This window comes from Lissotriton helveticus, chromosome 10, assembly GCF_964261635.1.
Source record: "Lissotriton helveticus chromosome 10, aLisHel1.1, whole genome shotgun sequence".
Taxonomy (NCBI): Eukaryota; Metazoa; Chordata; class Amphibia; order Caudata; family Salamandridae; genus Lissotriton; species Lissotriton helveticus.
This window is the reverse complement of record NC_136071.1, coordinates 275,971,063-275,990,419: the sequence shown is the minus strand read 5'-3', so window position 1 is coordinate 275,990,419 and position 19,357 is coordinate 275,971,063. Positions and strand designations below refer to the sequence as shown.

The window sequence follows — 19,357 nt, the reverse complement described above, 5'->3', positions numbered from 1 at the left end:
CAAACAAGACTTTTTTTTAAAGAAAGCTTTGTTCCTTTAAGGAACAGGTGCTGCTTTAAATGTTTGGGAAGACAAATGGGGAAGCAGGCAGTGATCCTTTGAACTTCTGACAAACTCCCCTCGAAGCCGCCCGACATAATTCCCAATGGTCGAGCTGTCCAGCGGCGATTGCTTTCCATTTGCGTCACTAACCATATACTTTGAAGTATTAGTAATTTTTTTATTGTATGTGACCCCAATTGTTGTCACAAACCATTGATACATACCACTGTGAATCGAAATTAGGAGGCCCAGTGTTTCATAAATGTGTGGTTACAACCATTGTGTGGTTACAACCTTGTGATTCTACCAGTCTTAGTTTTTGACTGCAGTTTGGTTTCATACATCTCCTCCAGTTCAAACTCAGTGCTTTTTCAGTCATTCAGTCACTTGTCTCTGCTTAGCCCAGGCAACAGAAAAATATTTGATCTTTTCAGGACACAGAATTTCTAGCAGGAGCAAAGGACAACATTTTCTCCCATGTTTACCTATTTCATTTAACGTTTCTCATCTCCTGCCTGTTTGTTCCTTTGCAGGAAACATGTTCCATGTTTATTAGTAATTACAATGACTGTTTTGTACAAAATTACTTTTTGCCCCAATTAAATCCAACATTTTAAATTTCGGAGGCTTAACCTCGAAATTATATTGTCTTAATTTTTAAATATTAATTTCCAATTTTTGCCTGACTCATTGTGCCCACTCTTATACTTAAAACCTTTATATGTCATCTCAGAGGAGCTTCAGGTATAACACACAGATGTTTTCATTTTTATTTAAATGTTATCTCCCTTCATTTTCATTAGAAATCAAAATTATGTTATTCAGCTTTTTTGCTCTACTCATCCTCGGCTCTAAGAAATATGTGGCAGTGGATTAATTTAGAACATAGGAATCACATTAATTTAGATGTTGAAAATCCTTTGATAGAAATTATTTGTTTTTCTCATTTTAAAAGCCTGATGAAGGAATCCACCCATCTGAGGTCCTGCTGCACCATAATGCAAGGCAATGTCTCGGGGGTTGTCAAATTATTTGTGAAATATTGTAGGTTGCCATGATTTTATTTGCAGTTTAGTAACTGTACCTTTTTGTAAATGCTGAATCTTCAACTTGATTTCTGAATATTATGTAGGCAGGCTCATTACACTAAATAAAAACAAGCAGAGCCACAGCATAAACTTTTAATACCTGGAAGGTGTGACCCAGCAAAGACATACTAGAAAGTAGACTGCAGTTTGACAGGTGAGTATAAGAGTGAGTGACATTCCATGTGTGGCACTACTTCATGCAAAATGTAAGTAATTGGAATACGAGTTGAGGCGTAGACAATTGGGGTATGAGTTGGGGGGGTACCCACCTCAGGTAATAACCACAATTGTTGGTACCGTGAAGCACAAAACTCACTAATTTAACTTGAAATAAGCACCCTTGTAGCTATGGCACAGAGCAGGGAGGCTCAACTTAGAGGCAATGGTTAAAGTATTTATGCAGTACTAAAACAGTAATAAAGTCGAAATGCAAAAACAAAAACCCAAAATGAATTAGAATAATAGAGTAAAATCTAATGGCCAACATGACACCACAATAACAAATATCCAGGTACAGGAGATATGAATTTTAAAATGTTCAAGTATAAATAGCATCAAGAAGCACAAAGTGCCAATGATAGTAAGTGGTTGTGATAGAACAGGCCCTAGGTGCAATTTGACGTTGGTCACTGCCATGAGTGGCACAATCAATGCTGCAGACTACCCGTGACATTTAACTTACAGGCCCTGGGTACACACGGTACCTTATATTAGGGACTTATAAGTAAGTTAAATATGCCAATCAGGTGTGTACCAATTTCAACCTGTTAAAAGGGGGAGCACAAGCACATTAATACTGGTTAGCAAAAGTAAAGTAAGCAGAGTTCGAAGACCAACAAAAATAGGAATCAGCAAAAAGATAAAAAGAAATATAGGGTTAAATCCATGGAAAAATCAAGTGGAGGTTGTACATAAAGCCATCTGTCTAAGCATGACCAAATTCAGTTGAAGGCAAATGTAGCTTACGTCGTCCCTTTAATTTTTTAAAAATAAAATGCAAGTATAGTATAGAATTTTTTTTAATACAAGTAATTGTGGTTGGTAAGGGAAGTGAAGCACAGTTTACACAATAAACATTTTAATAATTAATTTAAAATAATTTTAAACTTTTTCCAATTACTTTGATGTTTTTCAGGGTAACTAATACATATTTCCAAATTACTTTGCACAGAAATTGGGCTGTGTGTTCATAAACAATGTTTTATTCTTCAGAGCCTGAAGCTATCTTCTCAAACCAGGATAAAGTGCAGAAAGAGGTGAAGGCCATCCTTAGTGAGAGTGCCACCATGAGCTGCGAGGTGTCTCAAGCTAAGACTGAGGTTAAATGGTACAAGGACGGGAAAATCATCACTGCCAGCAAGAGAGTGAAGGTGGAGTCTGAAGGTAAATCCCGAAGGCTGGTGCTGGAACAGGTGGAGAAGAAAGATGCTGGAGAATACACCTGTGAAGCTGATGGGCAGAAACTCACATTCAAGATACAAGTTACTGGTATGTCAAACAGCTTTTTGAGATGTTTCAAAATGTGATAATTTCTGTTGCAGGGTGATGCCTTTGGAGACAAGTGTTCTTTCAATAAATACAAAATACTTTAGAAGTATTTCCTCTGCACATATTGGTTCCAAGATTTCACTCTATTCTAGCAATTGTTCCAATTAAAGTTAGTCATGTCATGCATTGTTTTGACAGTCAGCTTTTTCACTAGGGTGACAACAGGGTGAGAAATAAAACCCCATAGAAGAATTCAGTAAATAGGAATACAATTTAGTGAGGAGGGTGAAACTTAAACATTAAAACTCAGTTAAGGAGGGAATTATATTTATTCATCAGTTAATCCTTCATAATTCTGGTATTCCCTTCTCCCAATTGCAGTTGCAGTATAACTTGCCCAATTCACTTCTTCATGAATACCTCTTAATATCAACTGCTTTGCGGTCCTATTTAACAGCTAATGATTTTCCATTAGCTTCCCCCTCACTTATTCCTCTCACTCTGATATATGGTGTCTCTCATGACCATAGGCCTAAGGCTGCGTTTGTTTATAAGTTGTTATTATCCGTTTTCCAGTATTAAATCTTTCATAGATTCACATGCTTGTAACTTCCCCGTCGTCATGGTGGGAGTCTCCCGGTAAAAAGAATAACCATAGCAGTAGAAGAAAAAACTTCCTGGAAACCATAGAGGAGCATAACATTAGGCAACCTCTCCTCCTCATTATGTGGTCCAAACCACAGCCAATCAGCTGCCAGCACCAAGATACACCATCCCCAGCAGAGCCACCATACCTCAGATTTCCAACCGCCTTCGTGTGAGAAGGAGTCTCCCTGAGCTGAGCTCAGTTTATTCTCTGCTGAACTTTTGACCTTCTACAGTTGGAAGTGAGGTACTGATTTTCCATCGTATTTACTTAAAAATGTCTGAAGGCTCTAAAAAGAGACTTTTCAGATCATGCAGATCCTGTGGCAAAGCCAGATTATTTTCTGAAGACCCACATAAGGAATGCTTGTCCTGCTTGTATCCCAAGCATGTTCCTAAGGACTGCAAACATTGTCGTACCGTCTCTGCTAAGACTCTTAAGGACAGAGAAGCACGCCTATTACTATGGCTCCAAAAGAAGAAAGCTGCAGACTCGGAGTCTGATGGTGATGCCAAAGGACATTCCTCTAGAAAACATAAGAGAGAGTCCTCTGAGGAAAAAGGAGATCAAAAGAGACAAAAATCAAGAAAAATCAAAGAAGGTGAAACTTCTTCTTCTCTTCCTCCAACTCCTTACAAGTCTACTTTAGAAAAGAAGACGACGCCGTCGTCATTGCCGCCGTTGAAAACTAAAGAAATTCCTGTCAGATCCCCGACGAAGAAGTCGATGACAACCATCTCGACGCCGACTGCGTCGTCAACAGCAATTACGATGAGGACTCCGTCGACGGTGAGTGTCAGACCTTCGTCGGCGTCTAAATCTTCGTCGACGATGATTCCGTTGACTATTCTGTCATCGACGATCCCTTCGACGATCCCGTTGGTGATTCCGTCAACGATTCCGTCGACGATCCCGTCTTTGATGAGCAAGTCGTCGACGGTGACAGTTGTTAGATCTTCAACGATGATGATTTCAACCTTCATATCTATTAAGAGAATTACCCCGTCGACGGGCAAGAAAGCAGAGTTTTCCACTCCCAAAATTTCTCCGCTTCTTCCATCCACTATTCTGGATTGCCAGGAATGTGAAGATGAAGGGTCTTATGGAGCTGCCTATAGGCCCTCTCAGCTACATATTAAAAGTCAAGAATCAGAGGATGATGACTTCCAGGAGGTTCAAGAGCAATTCTCTTTTAAGGATCGGCCAGTAAAAGGTCCTAAACGTTATGAGTCATTTTATCAGGCTTATAATTATGAAGAGGAGAAGGAAGTGAGTCCCAATGTTCAGGAAGAGTCTATGTTGGTGCCCTTTATCTGCAATGTCTGACTTGAGGCACATGATAGACAGTTATTATCGCCGTTTCCCAGAGGATAACGCTGCAGCCTCAGCTTCTGCAAATATTCCTCAGCCTGTGACGGAAACACCAGTGGTTCAGTCTCCTCCTCCAGTACAACGAATAGACACTCCGAAAATAATAACTATTCGGCACAACCTAATTGATAGTGATCATGAAGATCGAGCTGAAGAAGGAGAGATTCCCCATGATGATATAGTTGGGAATGAATGGGACCAATAAATCGTTCCAACTTCACCTTTGTCACTGTTACCTCAAGCGAGTTCTCCACTAGAGGATATAGCCAGTTTCCATGACCTGATCGAAAAAGCTGCAAGAAGATTTGTACTTACAATGCCTGTTAAGGAAAGTGAATGTTTTCTTTATGATTTCAAAGAGTCATCTTGAAAGTCAGTAAGAGCTATCCCGATAATCCAATATATATGGGATGAAGGGATAAAATTAATGAAAAATCCAGCATCAGTTCCAGCATCAGTTCCAGAAATTGATAAGAAATACCGTGCTCCTGAGACAGCTCCGGCATGCCTAATTGGACATCCTCATCCTGAGTCTGTTGTTACTCAAGCGGCACAAAGACGCTCCAAAAATCCGGTGTCTGCCTGTTTGGCGCCTCCTGATAAAGAAGGTAAAAGAATGGACAGCATAGGAAAACGCTTTGCTGTTATGGCGGCAGCTTCTATCAAGGCAGGGAATGCACTGGCGCTTATCAGTAGATTTAATAGGCAGATGTGGTCGGACATCGCACCAATCCTGGCCCATCTTCCAGAGGACAAGAAAGAGGAGCAAATACAATTCTGCAAGATGGAGCCAGAGCAGCTTCTGAGTCCATTGATGTAGCTATGGAAATTGTGTCTGTAGGATTTCGACAAATGGCTGGAGCGGTGGCTCTTCGTAGGCAGGGATGGCTAAAATCAACATCTTTTAAGCCTGAGGTCCAATCAAAAGTCATGGAAATGCCTTTTGATTGAGAAAGTCTGTTCGGGAAGCACATTGATTTTTTTTTTTAATATCTTTTATTGCAGGTTTTATATGAGATTACAGAACAAAGCAGTATTTCTTTACAGGATACGCTTGTATTTTCCCTTTCCCTTCCTTTGTACATAATAAAGAAAATTAAATAAGTAACAAAAATGGGAATCATTGATGCACACATATGTATACTCGTAAACAGTTCGCTAAGGTAACAGCGTCTACCATACAATTCCTGCAGATCAAAGGTTCGGTTTTGGGCACCTTTTCTAGAGAAATGAATATTCCAGGAATAATTGAGAGCTATTGAAAACAAATAGGATTACATTCAACAAGCCGATTAAGTTACATACCAGTTGGTGGGTGCCGTCTCATTATGGGGGAACTGTGTGCAAGAAAGGGTCGGGACAGTGTTGCAGTATGCCCGGTTAGGTATGTCACTCGTCAATGACCCCATTTCTAAGGTGCCTCTCCCCTCCCGTTCCCAGAAGGAGCGCACTCGTCTCTTGGGATTACAATGTCAGTATGCTCAGGTCTGCGCCCGCAATCGCTAGGGTAGGCCCAGAAGAATCTGAACGTCATTCGATACTCAATACCTTATGTGTGGTGAATCAAACGTAGAACGTTAACTTGTGAAATAGGAACTGAAAACACAAGGAAAAGAAACAAGGCAAATAAGAAATAAAATGGGCTAGGGTGGGCACATGTGGTGTTCTGTCTTCGATGTAAGGGATGAGGTGTGATTGCGGTGGGGGGCAGCTAGAGAGGTGGAAGGGTCTGCAAATTTCTAGTCTCGATGAGGGCAGAGAAGGGAAACGTGCGGACAGGGGGGGGAGGAAAGGAGCGGGGAGGGGGGAAGGGAAAACGGGGGGGCCCACACAGGGGGGGGTCAGAGGGGTCAGCTATGGTCTCTTCTCCAGTGCCGCAAAGGTCGGACTCTATCAGGTCGCGACAGGTGTGCTCACCAGGTAAGCCACGACCGCGCACGCCCTCCCGCTGGGGTGTAGGTGCAGGAACACTATATGGGACAGTCACCTAAGCAGGCGCCTTCGTTAAGGCAGGAATCAAAGGAGAGTGTGTCTAAGTAATACCTCCCTGCAGGCACACTCGGTGAAAAGCAGCCAAGGTGTCATCCCAGGCCTGAGCTATGGGGTACGCCCGGAGCCCCGCCGTTTCCTCCCTGTGTAAAGCTACACTCTCCGCCCTCGCCCAATTGTCAAAGGAGTGACGCCAGTGTATTGCCTGAGGGGGCTCGCTATTCTTCCAGCGCTTAGTGATAAGCCTTTTCGCTGTAATTAAACCAAGATCCCAAAATCTGGCCGGGACTTTCGTCTGTTTTGTCCACTTGTAGAGGCCCAATAGACATGCCTCCCACGTATGCTGTAATCCACCTCCCATCCCTGCTGCCAGGGAGGTCGATACCGCCTTCGGGAAGCACATTGATGAGGCGCTTCAAGGAATAAAAGCAGACACTGATACAGCTAGAGTTCTGGGATCTTTACAGCAAGGCAGCTTCCAGTCTTTTTGTGGCAGAGGATCAACAGGACAATTCCAGCAACACTCCTCTTTTCAGTCGAACAGGTATCACTTCAGCAGCAAGGAAGGAGAAAATCTGCTTCAAGAGGAAAGGCGGAAGATTCTGATCGAAGACAGTGATATTCTTCAGGCACCTCTGGCCCATCTCATCTCAAACAGTTCCATTACCTTTCTCAATTTCTAAATTATTGGCAATCAATAACATCAGACAAATGGGTGCTAGATAGCAGAACACAAGGTCACACCCTGGAATTCTCACAAAAACCTCTGAATCCCCACCTCTTTACCGAAATCAAAATCATCTATCAGCCCTCAAGATGGACATTTTAAGTCTCCTTATGAAAGGGGCAATAGAAGAAGTCCCACCAAAACAAAAAGGGACAGGATTCTATTTGCACTTTTTCCTCATAAAGAAAAAGCAGTCTGCCAAATGGAGGCAGGTAATGGACCTCAGAGATCTGAACAAATACATTAAAAAAATCTTGTTCCACATGCTGGCCTTACATGAAATCCTCGTTTTACTTCACAGAGGGGATTACCTTGTTTCTCTAGACCTTTTGGATGCATATTTCCATATCCCAATCCACAAGAAACACAAACGGTATCTGCGGTTCATGGTGGCGGGGCGCCATTATCAGTTCAAAGTATTACCTTTCGGCCTAAAATCTGCCCCAAGGGTTTTCACAAAATGTATGACACCAATCGCAGCACATTTAAGACAACAAGGTCTCCAAATATTTCGATATTTGGACGACTGGCTGATAAAAGGGGCATCGTACCAGGAGACACAGCAGTCTTTACTAATCTGTATGGATCTTTTCCAGAAATTAGGTCTTCGAATAAACAGAGAGAAGTCCTCCCTTACTCCTACGCAGTCACTCCAATTCCTCGGGCGCTATTAACACCTTCAATGCTAGAGGTATTTTCCCAAGGTGCTGCAGTCCCTTAAATCCCATTGTTCATGACGAGCTCAGCTCATCATGAGCACACGAGCAGTGTACTGCATGACGAGCTGAGCATGGAAGGGGTTAAGAACTCAGGAAGCGAAAGCTTTTCCCTCAGAGGAACGCATAGCAAAGATTTTAAATTTGACAGCATCAATTAAATCAAAAAAGTCCACTTCAATCAGGATCTTCAAGTCTTTACTGGGAATGATGTCATCCTGCATCCCATTGGTTCCCAACTGCCGTTTGCATATGAGACCGCTACAAGAATCTTTAGACAAGCAATAGGTTCAAACCCTAGGTTCGTTCAAAGACAAGCTACTTATCACCTCTCAGATCAAACATGCAATGTCATGGTGGGGTATCAGGAGCAACTTGACAAAGGGTCTTCTGTTCGAACCTCAATCTCCAAGTTACGTCATGACATCAGACGCTTCATTACAATGTTGGGGAGCGCACCTACAAGACCTAGAGATTCAAGGCCATTGGTTACCTCGAGAGGCAAAGCTACACATCAATATTTTGGAATTGAAAGCAGTTTTCCTGGGCCTTCAAGCCTTTCTTCCCAGAATTCGTGGCAATCGACAGTACAACAACAATGTTTTATCATCTGAAGCAAGGTGGCACGAGGTCAAGCCCCTGTCTGCTCAGGCACAGAAAACTACGCAGAATTATCCCCTATCTTCTCCTGGAGCACCGTAGAACAGTGGTGCAGGCATTGATAGGAAGTAGGCTGGATTATGGCAATGCCCTACTAGCAGAGGTAGGAATTTCTACCCTATCAAAGCTGCAGGTAATACAGAACACCGCGGCCAGAATGGTCTTGAACTGCTCCCCCGGAACCCTCTCCCTCCCTCTGCTCAAACAACTGCACTGGCTGCCAATCCAAAAGCGCGCAATGTTCAAGATCTGCTGTCTGTCTTTTAAGGCCCTAAGAGGGGAAGGCCCAGCATATCTTAGGGACAAACTCGTCAAGCACACTAGCGAGTGCAATCTAAGATCAAATGCCCTTGCTCTACTGAATATTCCTCGAATCCGGCTCACCGGCACAGGCGGTAGAGCTTTCTCATTTATTGCTCCAAAGTACTGGATCTCGCTTCCAGTGACACTGCGAAAATCCCCAACCTACCTGATCTTCAGGAAGCAACTAAAAACCTGGTTGTTCTGAATCTTTTAACCACAGGATTTCCTTCCCCTCTCTGGTGAGCGCTGAGATGCCCGTGGGTGAGTCATGCGCGATAAAAGAGCCATTAACATAACATAACACACATAACATCACAACATTGCTCCACAGGTGGAACATGTTCCAGGAGTGGACAACACAAGGGCAGATTCGTTAAGCAGATCATCTGCCATTTACCATGAGTGGGAACTGAATCAAGACCAACTTCTTCGAATATTCAATCTATGGGGAAAGCCAAATTTGGACTTGTTTGCGAGTCAAAGCAACAAGAAATGCAAACATTACCCAAGCAGATTCCCACAAAAAGGATCAAGGGGAAATGCTCTACATCTCTGCAGGACAAGGATGTTTGCGTATTCTTTTCCTCCATTCCATCTATTTCAAAAGATATTGAGAAAGATGAGATCAGAACCATGCCACATAATTTTAATTGCCCCAGCTTGGCTGAGACAGTTTTGGTACACATAACTTCTCCAATTGTCTGTGGAACTCAGGATACAGTTTCCAATGGTCCCAAATCTGATTACCATGAACCAAGGCCAAGTTCTTCACCTACAATTGGCCTCTCTAAAATTGTCAGCTTGGAACCTTCAGAGCATGAATTTCAGTCACTAGATATTCCTCAAGAATGTCGTGAAATACTGGCAAGTTCTACGGCAATGTCCAATAACAAGGCATATACAGCAAAGTGGAAGGTATTTTGTAACTGGTGTATTTTGAATAATGTACATCCTTTCAATTCCTCGCCAGAGCAAATTCTTCCATATCTGCTTCAACTAGCCAGGTCTGGGCTTTCTCATCCTTCAATAAAAGTTCATTTAGCGGCAATCTCCAGATACCGCAGATCTCCAGGCTATCCGTCACTTTGGTCTGAAAGACTAAAGTCTCAAAGTTTATTCAGGAAATTTCCTCCAATTAAACATCCTCCGCCTCCTTGGCAACTCAACACGGTCTTGTCACAGCTCATGAGAGCTCCTTTCGAACCAATTCACAAAGTGGAGTTGCAGTTTATCTCATGGAAAGTAGCCTTCTTGCTCTCACTTCGGCAAGGAGAGTAATGTAAATGTAAATGTAAATGTGCTGGACTTGTAAAGCGCACAGCTGCCCGTAAGCGTCCCGGCGCTTGCTTAGGGAACCCGTCCTGGTATTCCCCTGTGAGAAACCCCGGCAGGGTGTCCACAAGGTGAAAGCCAGGCATCCCGCCGCGAGGGGCAATGAGAGTCAGCGAGATACAAGCATTGTCCTTTCTGGATCCCTTCATACAGTTCAGATCAGATAAGGTAATTCTCAGAACAAATCCGAAATGTATCCCTAAAATACCTTCTTCTTTTCATCTCATTGAACCTGTGATCCTGCCTACATATTTTAAGAACCGTTCCACTACGGCAGAAAAGGCTCTACACACTTTGGACATTGGAAGATGTCTAAAATTTTACATAGAGAAGACAAAGTCATTTCGTAAATCAAATCAATTGTTTATAGCTTACTCTGGGCCAAGGAAAGGTTTGGCTCTTTCAAGAGCCTCTATTTCCAGATGGATTGTATCCTCCATTGTCTTCTGTCATGAAAAGGCGGGAAAACCTCTGTGCACAAGAGTACATGCTCATTCTGCTCGGAAGATGGCAACTTCTGCAGCTTTACTAGCAGGCGTCTCGCTTCCATACATTTGCAGAGCAGCAACTTGGTCAAATGTGCATACATTTACCAAACATTATTGTCTGGACACAGAGTGTAACGCAGATTCAGCTGTGGGTCAAGCAGTTCTGTGGCACCTATTTCACTAAGGTACTTGTTTTTTCTCACTTTACAATTCATTATTTATGTAATTGTGTTTATACATAGATATTTTCAATTGTAAAAAGCTGTTGCAAAATTTCTTAATGGGTCCTTTTAAAAAAAAAAAAAAACGGGGTCTAGCCTAGAAACGCTCTTGGAAAAGGACTGCTATCTATTCTGATACAAGCATGTGAATCTATGAAAGATTAAATTCTGGAGAAAAAACGATTTACTTACCTGTACACTATGGTTCTCCAGTATTATCTTTCATAGATTCACAAGTGCCCGCCCACCTCCCTGTTTTTCTTCTAGGTAGACTGCCTTCATCTCTGGTTTCTTACATCGCTCACTCTTGGGTTGTTGGAAATCTGAGGTATGGTGGCTCTGCTAGGGATGGTGTATCTTGGTGCTGGCAGCTGATTGGCTGTGGTTTGGCCCACATAATGAGGAGGAGAGGTTGCCTAAAGTTATGCTCCTCTATGGTTTCCAGGCAGTTTTTTGTTCCACTGCTATGGTTATTCTTTTTACCCGGAGACTCCCACCATGACGACGGGAAAGATACAAGTATGTGAATCTATGAAAGATAATACTGGAGAACCATAGTGTACAGGTAAGTAACTAGTTTTTTACTGAACGTTCTAAATCTTATACCGAATTACTCGGGGAAGCAGACTTATCTTTATCGCTTTCTATTTCTTCATGGGATAAATTCTGGCTCAAGTTTTTCAAAACTTCTTTTTCCACCTGAATCACTCAATCTTTATACTTTATTTATAGTAGAGCTGTTCTGCTTCCACTGGGACTTTAAATATTCAATTATATAAATGTTCTAATGTTTTGAAGTTTTGGCAATTTATTTGGTCTAATTGTATGAAAATATTTCAATGTAATGTTCCATTATCTATGCAAAATGTTTTTCTAGGTTTCGCCTCACCTATTTTTGATGTTTCTACTCCTATTTCTTTGTTGTTTGATCTTTTTATTGCTCTTGCATTCAAAGTGATTTTGTTCTGCTGGAAAGATAACTCTAAATGATCATCATTAATTTGGTGGAACTATATTTGTGATGGACACAGAATTGCTAATGTCTCTTCTCTTATCTCAGAAAATTAAATCCGACCTACTGTGGTTACCCTTTACTTCTTATCTTTCTACCTATGCACCTGCATCTTAGTTGTTTTATCTTATTTTTATTCTTTTGCTTTGTATATATTCATTTTATATTTTATATTTCTCCTCTTTCTCTTTTTCTTTCTTTCCTTTTCTTTCTTCTCATTTTCTCTTTTTTCTTAATTTATTTAATGTATTTGCCCAAGTTTTCTTCTTATACATTAATTGTTGGATTTTATTTGCAATGTATTCATTTGCTTCATAATGTTTTTCTTTTCTCTTTATCTGAAAACTCAATAAAAATTATTAAACAAAAAAACTCAGTTAAGGGGGAGAGAAGTTATGAACTTTTAGAAGTAAGGCAAAAATCACCCATAGAAAATAATGACAGTCATAAAACTAAATGTTAGTATAAGGTGTGCGAGTGATTGGGTCCAAGGTGACTTTTCAGACCGACCACAGTACAGCAATAGCAGGAAAATCCTAGTGGATTATTACAGTCATCAGTTTTTTCTTCAAACTTGGGGACCAATTTAGAATTGGGTAAGTGAGCCACCACCCGTTATATTTAGAGATTTCTGCCAGCCTGGTAGAGATCTCTGTACCTTTATAGAGGCCAACAGCACTGTGCCTCCTCTGAAGGCACTAAAGGTTTGCTGACCGGCCGCAATGTTTCATGCAGCTACTCAGCAAATTTCTTTGTGTTACCAAAACAAACCCCTAGAGCGGAAGTTAGTTTTTGTTATACAAAATACTATTGACCTTGAGATTCTTTAAGTTTTCCCCCATGGAGTGTGATTATTTTTGGGTTTTCTTTTCGGGACCCTCAGACTTTCCCTGGCTGCCCTGAACAGAGAAATGTACATCAAACCGTCCACTATACATAGGGCAGATTGTCTGATATACTGACATGGATGACCGCAACTTCGTCTGGCCATCGGTGTAGATTTTCCATCTGGGATCTGCGGTGGAAAAATGACATCGACCCTAGTTTAAATAGAATGGGCGAACTGTCAGTTCGGCAGACATGGTACTTTTCCACATTTGTAATGCAGTACCCTGTCTATCTGCAAAACTTTTTAAATGGACATCAAAATTCTCCAAAGGGAATAAGAAAGATACTATGGCTGAGATGGCTTCCACAAGACCAGTTACATCAAATTTGTGGTCCCTCTGGAGCCTTGAGTTTTGGTGTCAAAGACTCCAGGTGGAACCAACTTGAAATTTGTATCTGTCAAAGTCGCTTCAACTTTGGAATCATTTTACTGCATTTCTCTGCTCCTATACTGTACATTTGGAAGTAGTCACTTTGCAAGGTTGGATGCCTGGATTTCACTGCAATTAGCTCAGTGTGGAACAAGCCAGGAAAGCTTTCTCACCAAGGTATGTCTTTGTCAGGTACCATCCACAATTTTTCCTGATCTTTTGTCAGATGAAGATAGTCCCAAATTTGTAGAAATCATAACATCTTACTCGTGAGTACTCCCAAGGGTCTCTAATGTCCAGCGACAGTGCCTAGGGACAAAATCTAGTCAAAGCAGCCTGCTGGTTTGCCTTTCAGGGGACCCTATTGTCCTTTATGGCTGGGTGGATTTTAGGAGGCCCAGCTTCCCGACTACTTTGAAAACTTTAGTTGAAGTCAAATCTGGATACAATATTTGGACCTTCTTCAGTGGGCAGGATTACTCTAAAGGCTGTTCTCTTGTCTTTTCCAAAATGCATCTGTTTTCTGATTTCCAAGTGGTGGAAGCCTCAAGTTATAGAAGTAAAAACAGTAGTTGGTGGATGTTTCTGGACCTATATTTATAAAAAATAGATTTCCACACTGCGACGTCCCTAATATTTTGATACTTCTCTGTGGTCAAAACTATGCCAAAAGGTTTGAAATGTAGTTCTTTTCAAGACAGTTGATTGCTGTCTCAGGAGTCTTCCGTTTCTGCCCTGCAGTTTGCCTAGTAAAATGTGGTATCCCTGTCTCTCAATCACTAGAAATCCTTTTGAAACTAGCCCAGTGACCACTGAACCCCCTGATTGAGAGGTATCACTGGGTCTATTGCAATTTGTACTTTAAAGGCTTTTTAACGCAGCGTCTTTTCTTTGGCTTGTGGGCGAAAATTCGAAAGTCATTAATTGTCTTTGTGATGGCCATTTGTCTCACCTTTCTTCCTTGCTTCCCCAAACCTGGTAACAGCAGGGTTTGCTTTCTGGCAATGTTATCCTGTTTAATTACAATTTCTTGCCCTGCTAATTGAGAGCTCTTACTAGAGCCACTGTACAGAAGCGCCATGGTACTCCAGACTGACGTCTGACTGAACAGAAACAGGGCTAATAGTGCTGGGCAGAAGCTAATATCTTGAGAAATCATTTTTGGGCAGTTTTTACTGAACATCTATGTTCACCTAAAAATATAATTGTCTCTATTAAGCAAAATAAAGTGAACATGTATTTTCATGCGTTTCCTACACAAACAATTGTGTTTTTAAATAAGATAAAACAAGCTTTGTCAATGGCAAATTTTACGTAAGCATATGCAGTAAATGGCACTTGTGAATTATGCTACTGCAGAAACATGCAAGTCAATTTCCTTTGTATGTTTCACTTCTAAACATTATGGGCCCAGTACGTAAACTGAATGTTGTAGTAGGTAAAGTATTACTACAGTATTACTACTCACATACTACAAAAAGCAATTCACATACCTACAACCAGAGACCTATGTCTCCACATCTCCTACATTTTTGAGCTGGTCTGGGCATACCCTTTGCACTTAGGGCAGTAACTGCAACAACAACAAGGTGATAGATGGAATGCCTGAATTAATGTCAGCCGCAGGCAAATATTGCTTTTCACCCACTATGCCATCCCACTATGCCACTGGAACCAAGCTATTCTTGACTAAAGAACCTAAGAACCCTAGTGAGGGTCAAACCAGTCTTGAGTTGCCAGTGTTCTGGTTCAGGGAGGATCTGGTCTGGCAGTTTGGGCTGGACTGTTCCTATTGCAACAGGATTGCCTCTCCCTGCTTTCGTTTATTGAAGTCGAGTCCTTCATCTATAGAAGTTGGTTGGAGTCGAAAGCAAAGCTGAGTGCTCAATTTCCCCCTAAATGTTCTGCGTTCTTTCCTTAACTCTCCTCACCTGCTGATAGCATGGTATGTGACTACAGAGGGCAGCAGTGAGCAGTGAGCGAGCAGTGAGCCGAGGAGGACGAGGTCGCAAACCGTAAGAGGCTGCGGGGGATCGCAAGAGCCTCACCGGTAGCTGTAGAAGCCGAGAAAACCCCGAAAATCCCTTCGGCTGCAGCTGTATCAGCAAGAGGCCAACAAGAGGCCCCCCCAGTGGTGGTAAAAGACGCAAAAAAAAAACCTCTGCCAGCAAGAGGCGGCAGGAGATCGCGAGACCGGTGGCAGCAGAAGCCGAAAAAACCCTTCGGCAGCGGCGGAAGCCCTAGAAGCGGCAGGAGCCGCGGTAACTCTTTGGTGGCGGTGGGAGCCACAGTAACCTTTCGGCAGCGGTGGGAGCAACGAGGTCTTACCCGGAGGGGGAATTGTGGTAGAGGCAGCACCTGCAGTGAAGATTCACGGGACGCCAGAGACCGTGGTACCGGAGCCTAGACACGGTGAGAGTGCTGCAGCTGTGGTGGATATTGACAGCCCCCCGAACAGTTGAGCGTTGTGGGGGGGGGAGGCTGCGATTCCAGAACACAGCGCGCAGCTCAGAAAAAAGTGAGAAGTATAAAGTATAAAGTGCGGGAAAAAAGTGCTCCACAGATCAAGCGGTTGCCTCGAGAGAGTCGTGGAGCTCAGCTGGAGCTGCAGGGTGCTCAAGGTTGTTCGAGTTAGCTGCGAACTCTTGATTTACAGCGCAGCTTTTCGAGACTCCTTTTCTTGTAGAATAAGTAAACTACCAGCCAAGATCGGCAAAAAGCATGGACTAAACACAAACACAACGTGATTTAAGAGAGCACAGGTCAACAAGCCCACAATTTGCGTGACTATACCCATAGGAGATATACCCTGCAAAGAGAACTGTGGGTGATCAGTTTTGACGTAATTTTGATTTTGATGCTGAAAAGATGCTAAAAGAGACTCTGTAAATACGGAGCATCTGCATCTGCGCTTTGGTGCTACGGTGCTACGGTACCATCAAGGAGCATTTAAGAACCGCGATCTGCGAGAAAGGAGAAGCGGGACCCTGCAGCAGCACCACTAAGTACCATACAGTGCTCACAGCGCGGGCCAGTGGGAGAACCCGCCCCGACGAAGCAGGCACTATGAGATTGGGCAAAGAAAGACAGAGTGTCTCATCACTAGTGAACAACCGGAAGAAAAAAAACAAGATACTTAAGGCGCCCTCTGACAGCCAGGAGAAACTATCATGTCAATCGAGATCTGCCCTAAACCCTGAGGATGATAGCCTAGTTACTCTGGTCAGGGACGCCGAAGCAGAGGGACCACATTTAGATCAATCCAACCCACACACTCACATCATACAAAAACTAAAAAGACCTCTTTCCCAACCAAAAATCTACTCCAAATTTGCTTTTGTAAAAGATGCTGGAGCAGTGCTAAACTACATGAGCTCCACGCAGAAGGGCCTTCCCTCCCCTCTGCTTCCGGAGATAACCGACTCGACAAATCAAGACGGTATAGAGCCAGGAAAAAGCTCTTCACCGGTAACGACATTGGCAACTCACCCGGACAATGAAAGTCCATCACAGTCCCGCCGGCCCCCGGCGTCCAACTCGTCTATGTCTATGCCCAACCCAATTACAGCAGCAATCATTCACCAATACACTGAAAAGGATGGAGCAAACCCCACAAGGCAAATCAAACGATCAGAAGCCAATAAGGATGCGAGCGCAAAAAGAGGCCTTGGAGCAGGCGAGCATGACGACCAAGGCAAAGAGATATCCTTTTATGAGCATCTAAAACAACTCCCACTACAAAATCAATCGCACCACTCTACACCAGTTAAAAAAGCAGAGTCGGTGCCCCTTGAGCTAGCTCTGGAGAAATTAACCCCACCTCAACCTAGCCTCCTTGGCACAATTCTGACTGAGCAGGCCCCACTAACCAGTGCAAACAATGTTGCCTCGGCACTAAATACGCTAACTCAAGCTAGGCTTTCAGACTCAATCACAGTCCTCAACTCCGGCCCAGCATCAGCAAACAAGACAGCCTTATTTCCTGCCTACCCCTCACCAGGTAGACATGAGAGTGTATACACAACCAGCGAGCAAGAAAAATGTGGGGGCCAGTCCCAGCACCTACACATAGATCAAATATCAAGAAATGTAAACTGGCAACAAACTAAAATTGCTTCTCCAGAGAACAATGTCACCAACAAACAGCAGACTCGATCCCCGGGGACAGTTGGAACCAATTCATTCTCCCTGACAATAGAAGAATGGGAGAAGATGGTGGATACATACTCCCAGGGAAAAGGGGTGATGCTACCTCAGAACACTGAAAGCAAACATGACGACTCATCAAAGACTCAAAGGATAGAAGAGAGCGGTCTATGGGCGTCACTTCTAAATACCATGAACCTCGTGACAAAAGCAATGGAATACCATTCGGACAAAATGGATATTCAATTAAACTTGCTAACTCGCTTAACCACTCATGTCATTAACATTGACACTAAGTTATTAGATTTGAATGGGCTGATTAATAGAGTTCAATCACAAACTTCAATCAGCCCGCCTAGCTGCACATGTTATTCTATCATCGACAAGTTATCCACCTTACCAAAAGCAATGAGCGAACTTTTAACAGACCTCAAGTCCGTAAATAACTTGCAAAGAGAGGCGTGGGTAGCAGCAAGTAACGGGAGAAACAATCCAGATAATGAAATAAGGGAAATACCTGCGGTCGAGACCATTCCCAAGTCTATCGTGGACCTAAACAAATTAAATGACCAACCTAAGGATTCGAACGATCCGAGACTCCAACCAGCAGGATGCCAATCCGCCCAACGGCCAGAAGAACATCAGCAGGTCAAGACAATTGTCGAAAGCCAGGATCAACTGGGTAATAGACAACTGACGGCTAAACAAAGAAGAAAAATGAAGAGAAAAGGGAGAAACAAGACAGGCTCCATTAAAACTTATTTCTTAGAAGTAAACAAATCATTGGCAGAACCAAAGAAGGATCAAGGGAGCACAAAGGAGGAACTACGCCCCAGGTCCGGGGAGAATACCTTCCCCGCTCTCGATCTCAAGGGTCCAGAAACAACTTCTCCCAAGATCAATCATACAGAAGCACAGCCCACAAAGGGGACAGATGAAGAAGGGCCAAAATGTGACGAGTTTGGGGCGATAAACAAAAGTGTAAAAAATCCCTTATTTCCCCAGATGGCGGATTCACTTACAGTTCACAATCTGGTCGCCCAACCGATTGGAGGCACTAACCCCTGGAATCCTGCCACCGGTATCCTTTCAACAGCCAGCAAAAAAGAACTCAATGTAAAGCTTGACATGGAATCACTGACCCGGAGAGTTCAAGTCTCTGGACCAGCTGAAAACATAGCACTCGAGATAAAACCTGGACCATCGCCGGAGAACAACAAATATGACCCCTGCGATTCCATAGCTAACCCGGGTCCATTGACCGGGAGAGAGCACGTTTTACAAGCCCAGAGAGTGCAGGGCTCACAAGCCTACAATATACATCAAAGTATGGGATGGGCAACAAACCATGAACTATTACAGGAGGCTACCACTGACGATGAGTACAAAACAATACTCTTCATTCCTGAATATAGATCCAAAGGCCGTGAGGATACTCTAAATCGAAGTAACATTCTTCGAGTGTTGAACTCGATTATGTCCTTAAGCACGCTTACTAGCAAAAACTTGGAATCTATTGAATTTATCACTATGAAACATCTATCAGAGCAGAAAATAACAAAAACAATCTGGAACACAGGAGAACTGGGGAAGAAAATTCTAAAAGAAGAAAAACAACTAAAAGAATGGGGGATTCGAATCAAACCATACCTCATCCCCGGCTACCCGGTTCCACTACTCCGTAATCCCCAAGAAAATGTTATATCGGCCATGAGAAAACCCCAGCCAGGGACACTCAAAAAATCTATACTAAGAGGAGCACGTGGAACCTCAGCCGAAAGAAAGGCCGGTGCATCCCCCCAGCAAAAAAACAGGACCCCACATCAAGAATGGGACTGGATCGCTAAAACAATCAACATCAGACAGCCC

The 19,357-nt window shown here is 43.0% G+C and overlaps 1 protein-coding gene across 1 annotated transcript in view; it reads left to right on the top strand.

Annotated features, from left to right (window-relative positions):
- Positions 1-19,357, top strand: part of OBSCN (obscurin, cytoskeletal calmodulin and titin-interacting RhoGEF) — a 2,124,484-nt gene that overhangs the window by 367,934 nt on the left and 1,737,193 nt on the right. Inside the window, exon 19 of the mRNA XM_078665296.1 lies at positions 2,343-2,618. Within this exon, the coding sequence (XP_078521422.1) occupies positions 2,343-2,618 (276 nt within the window). The remainder of the gene's footprint in view (positions 1-2,342; positions 2,619-19,357) is intronic.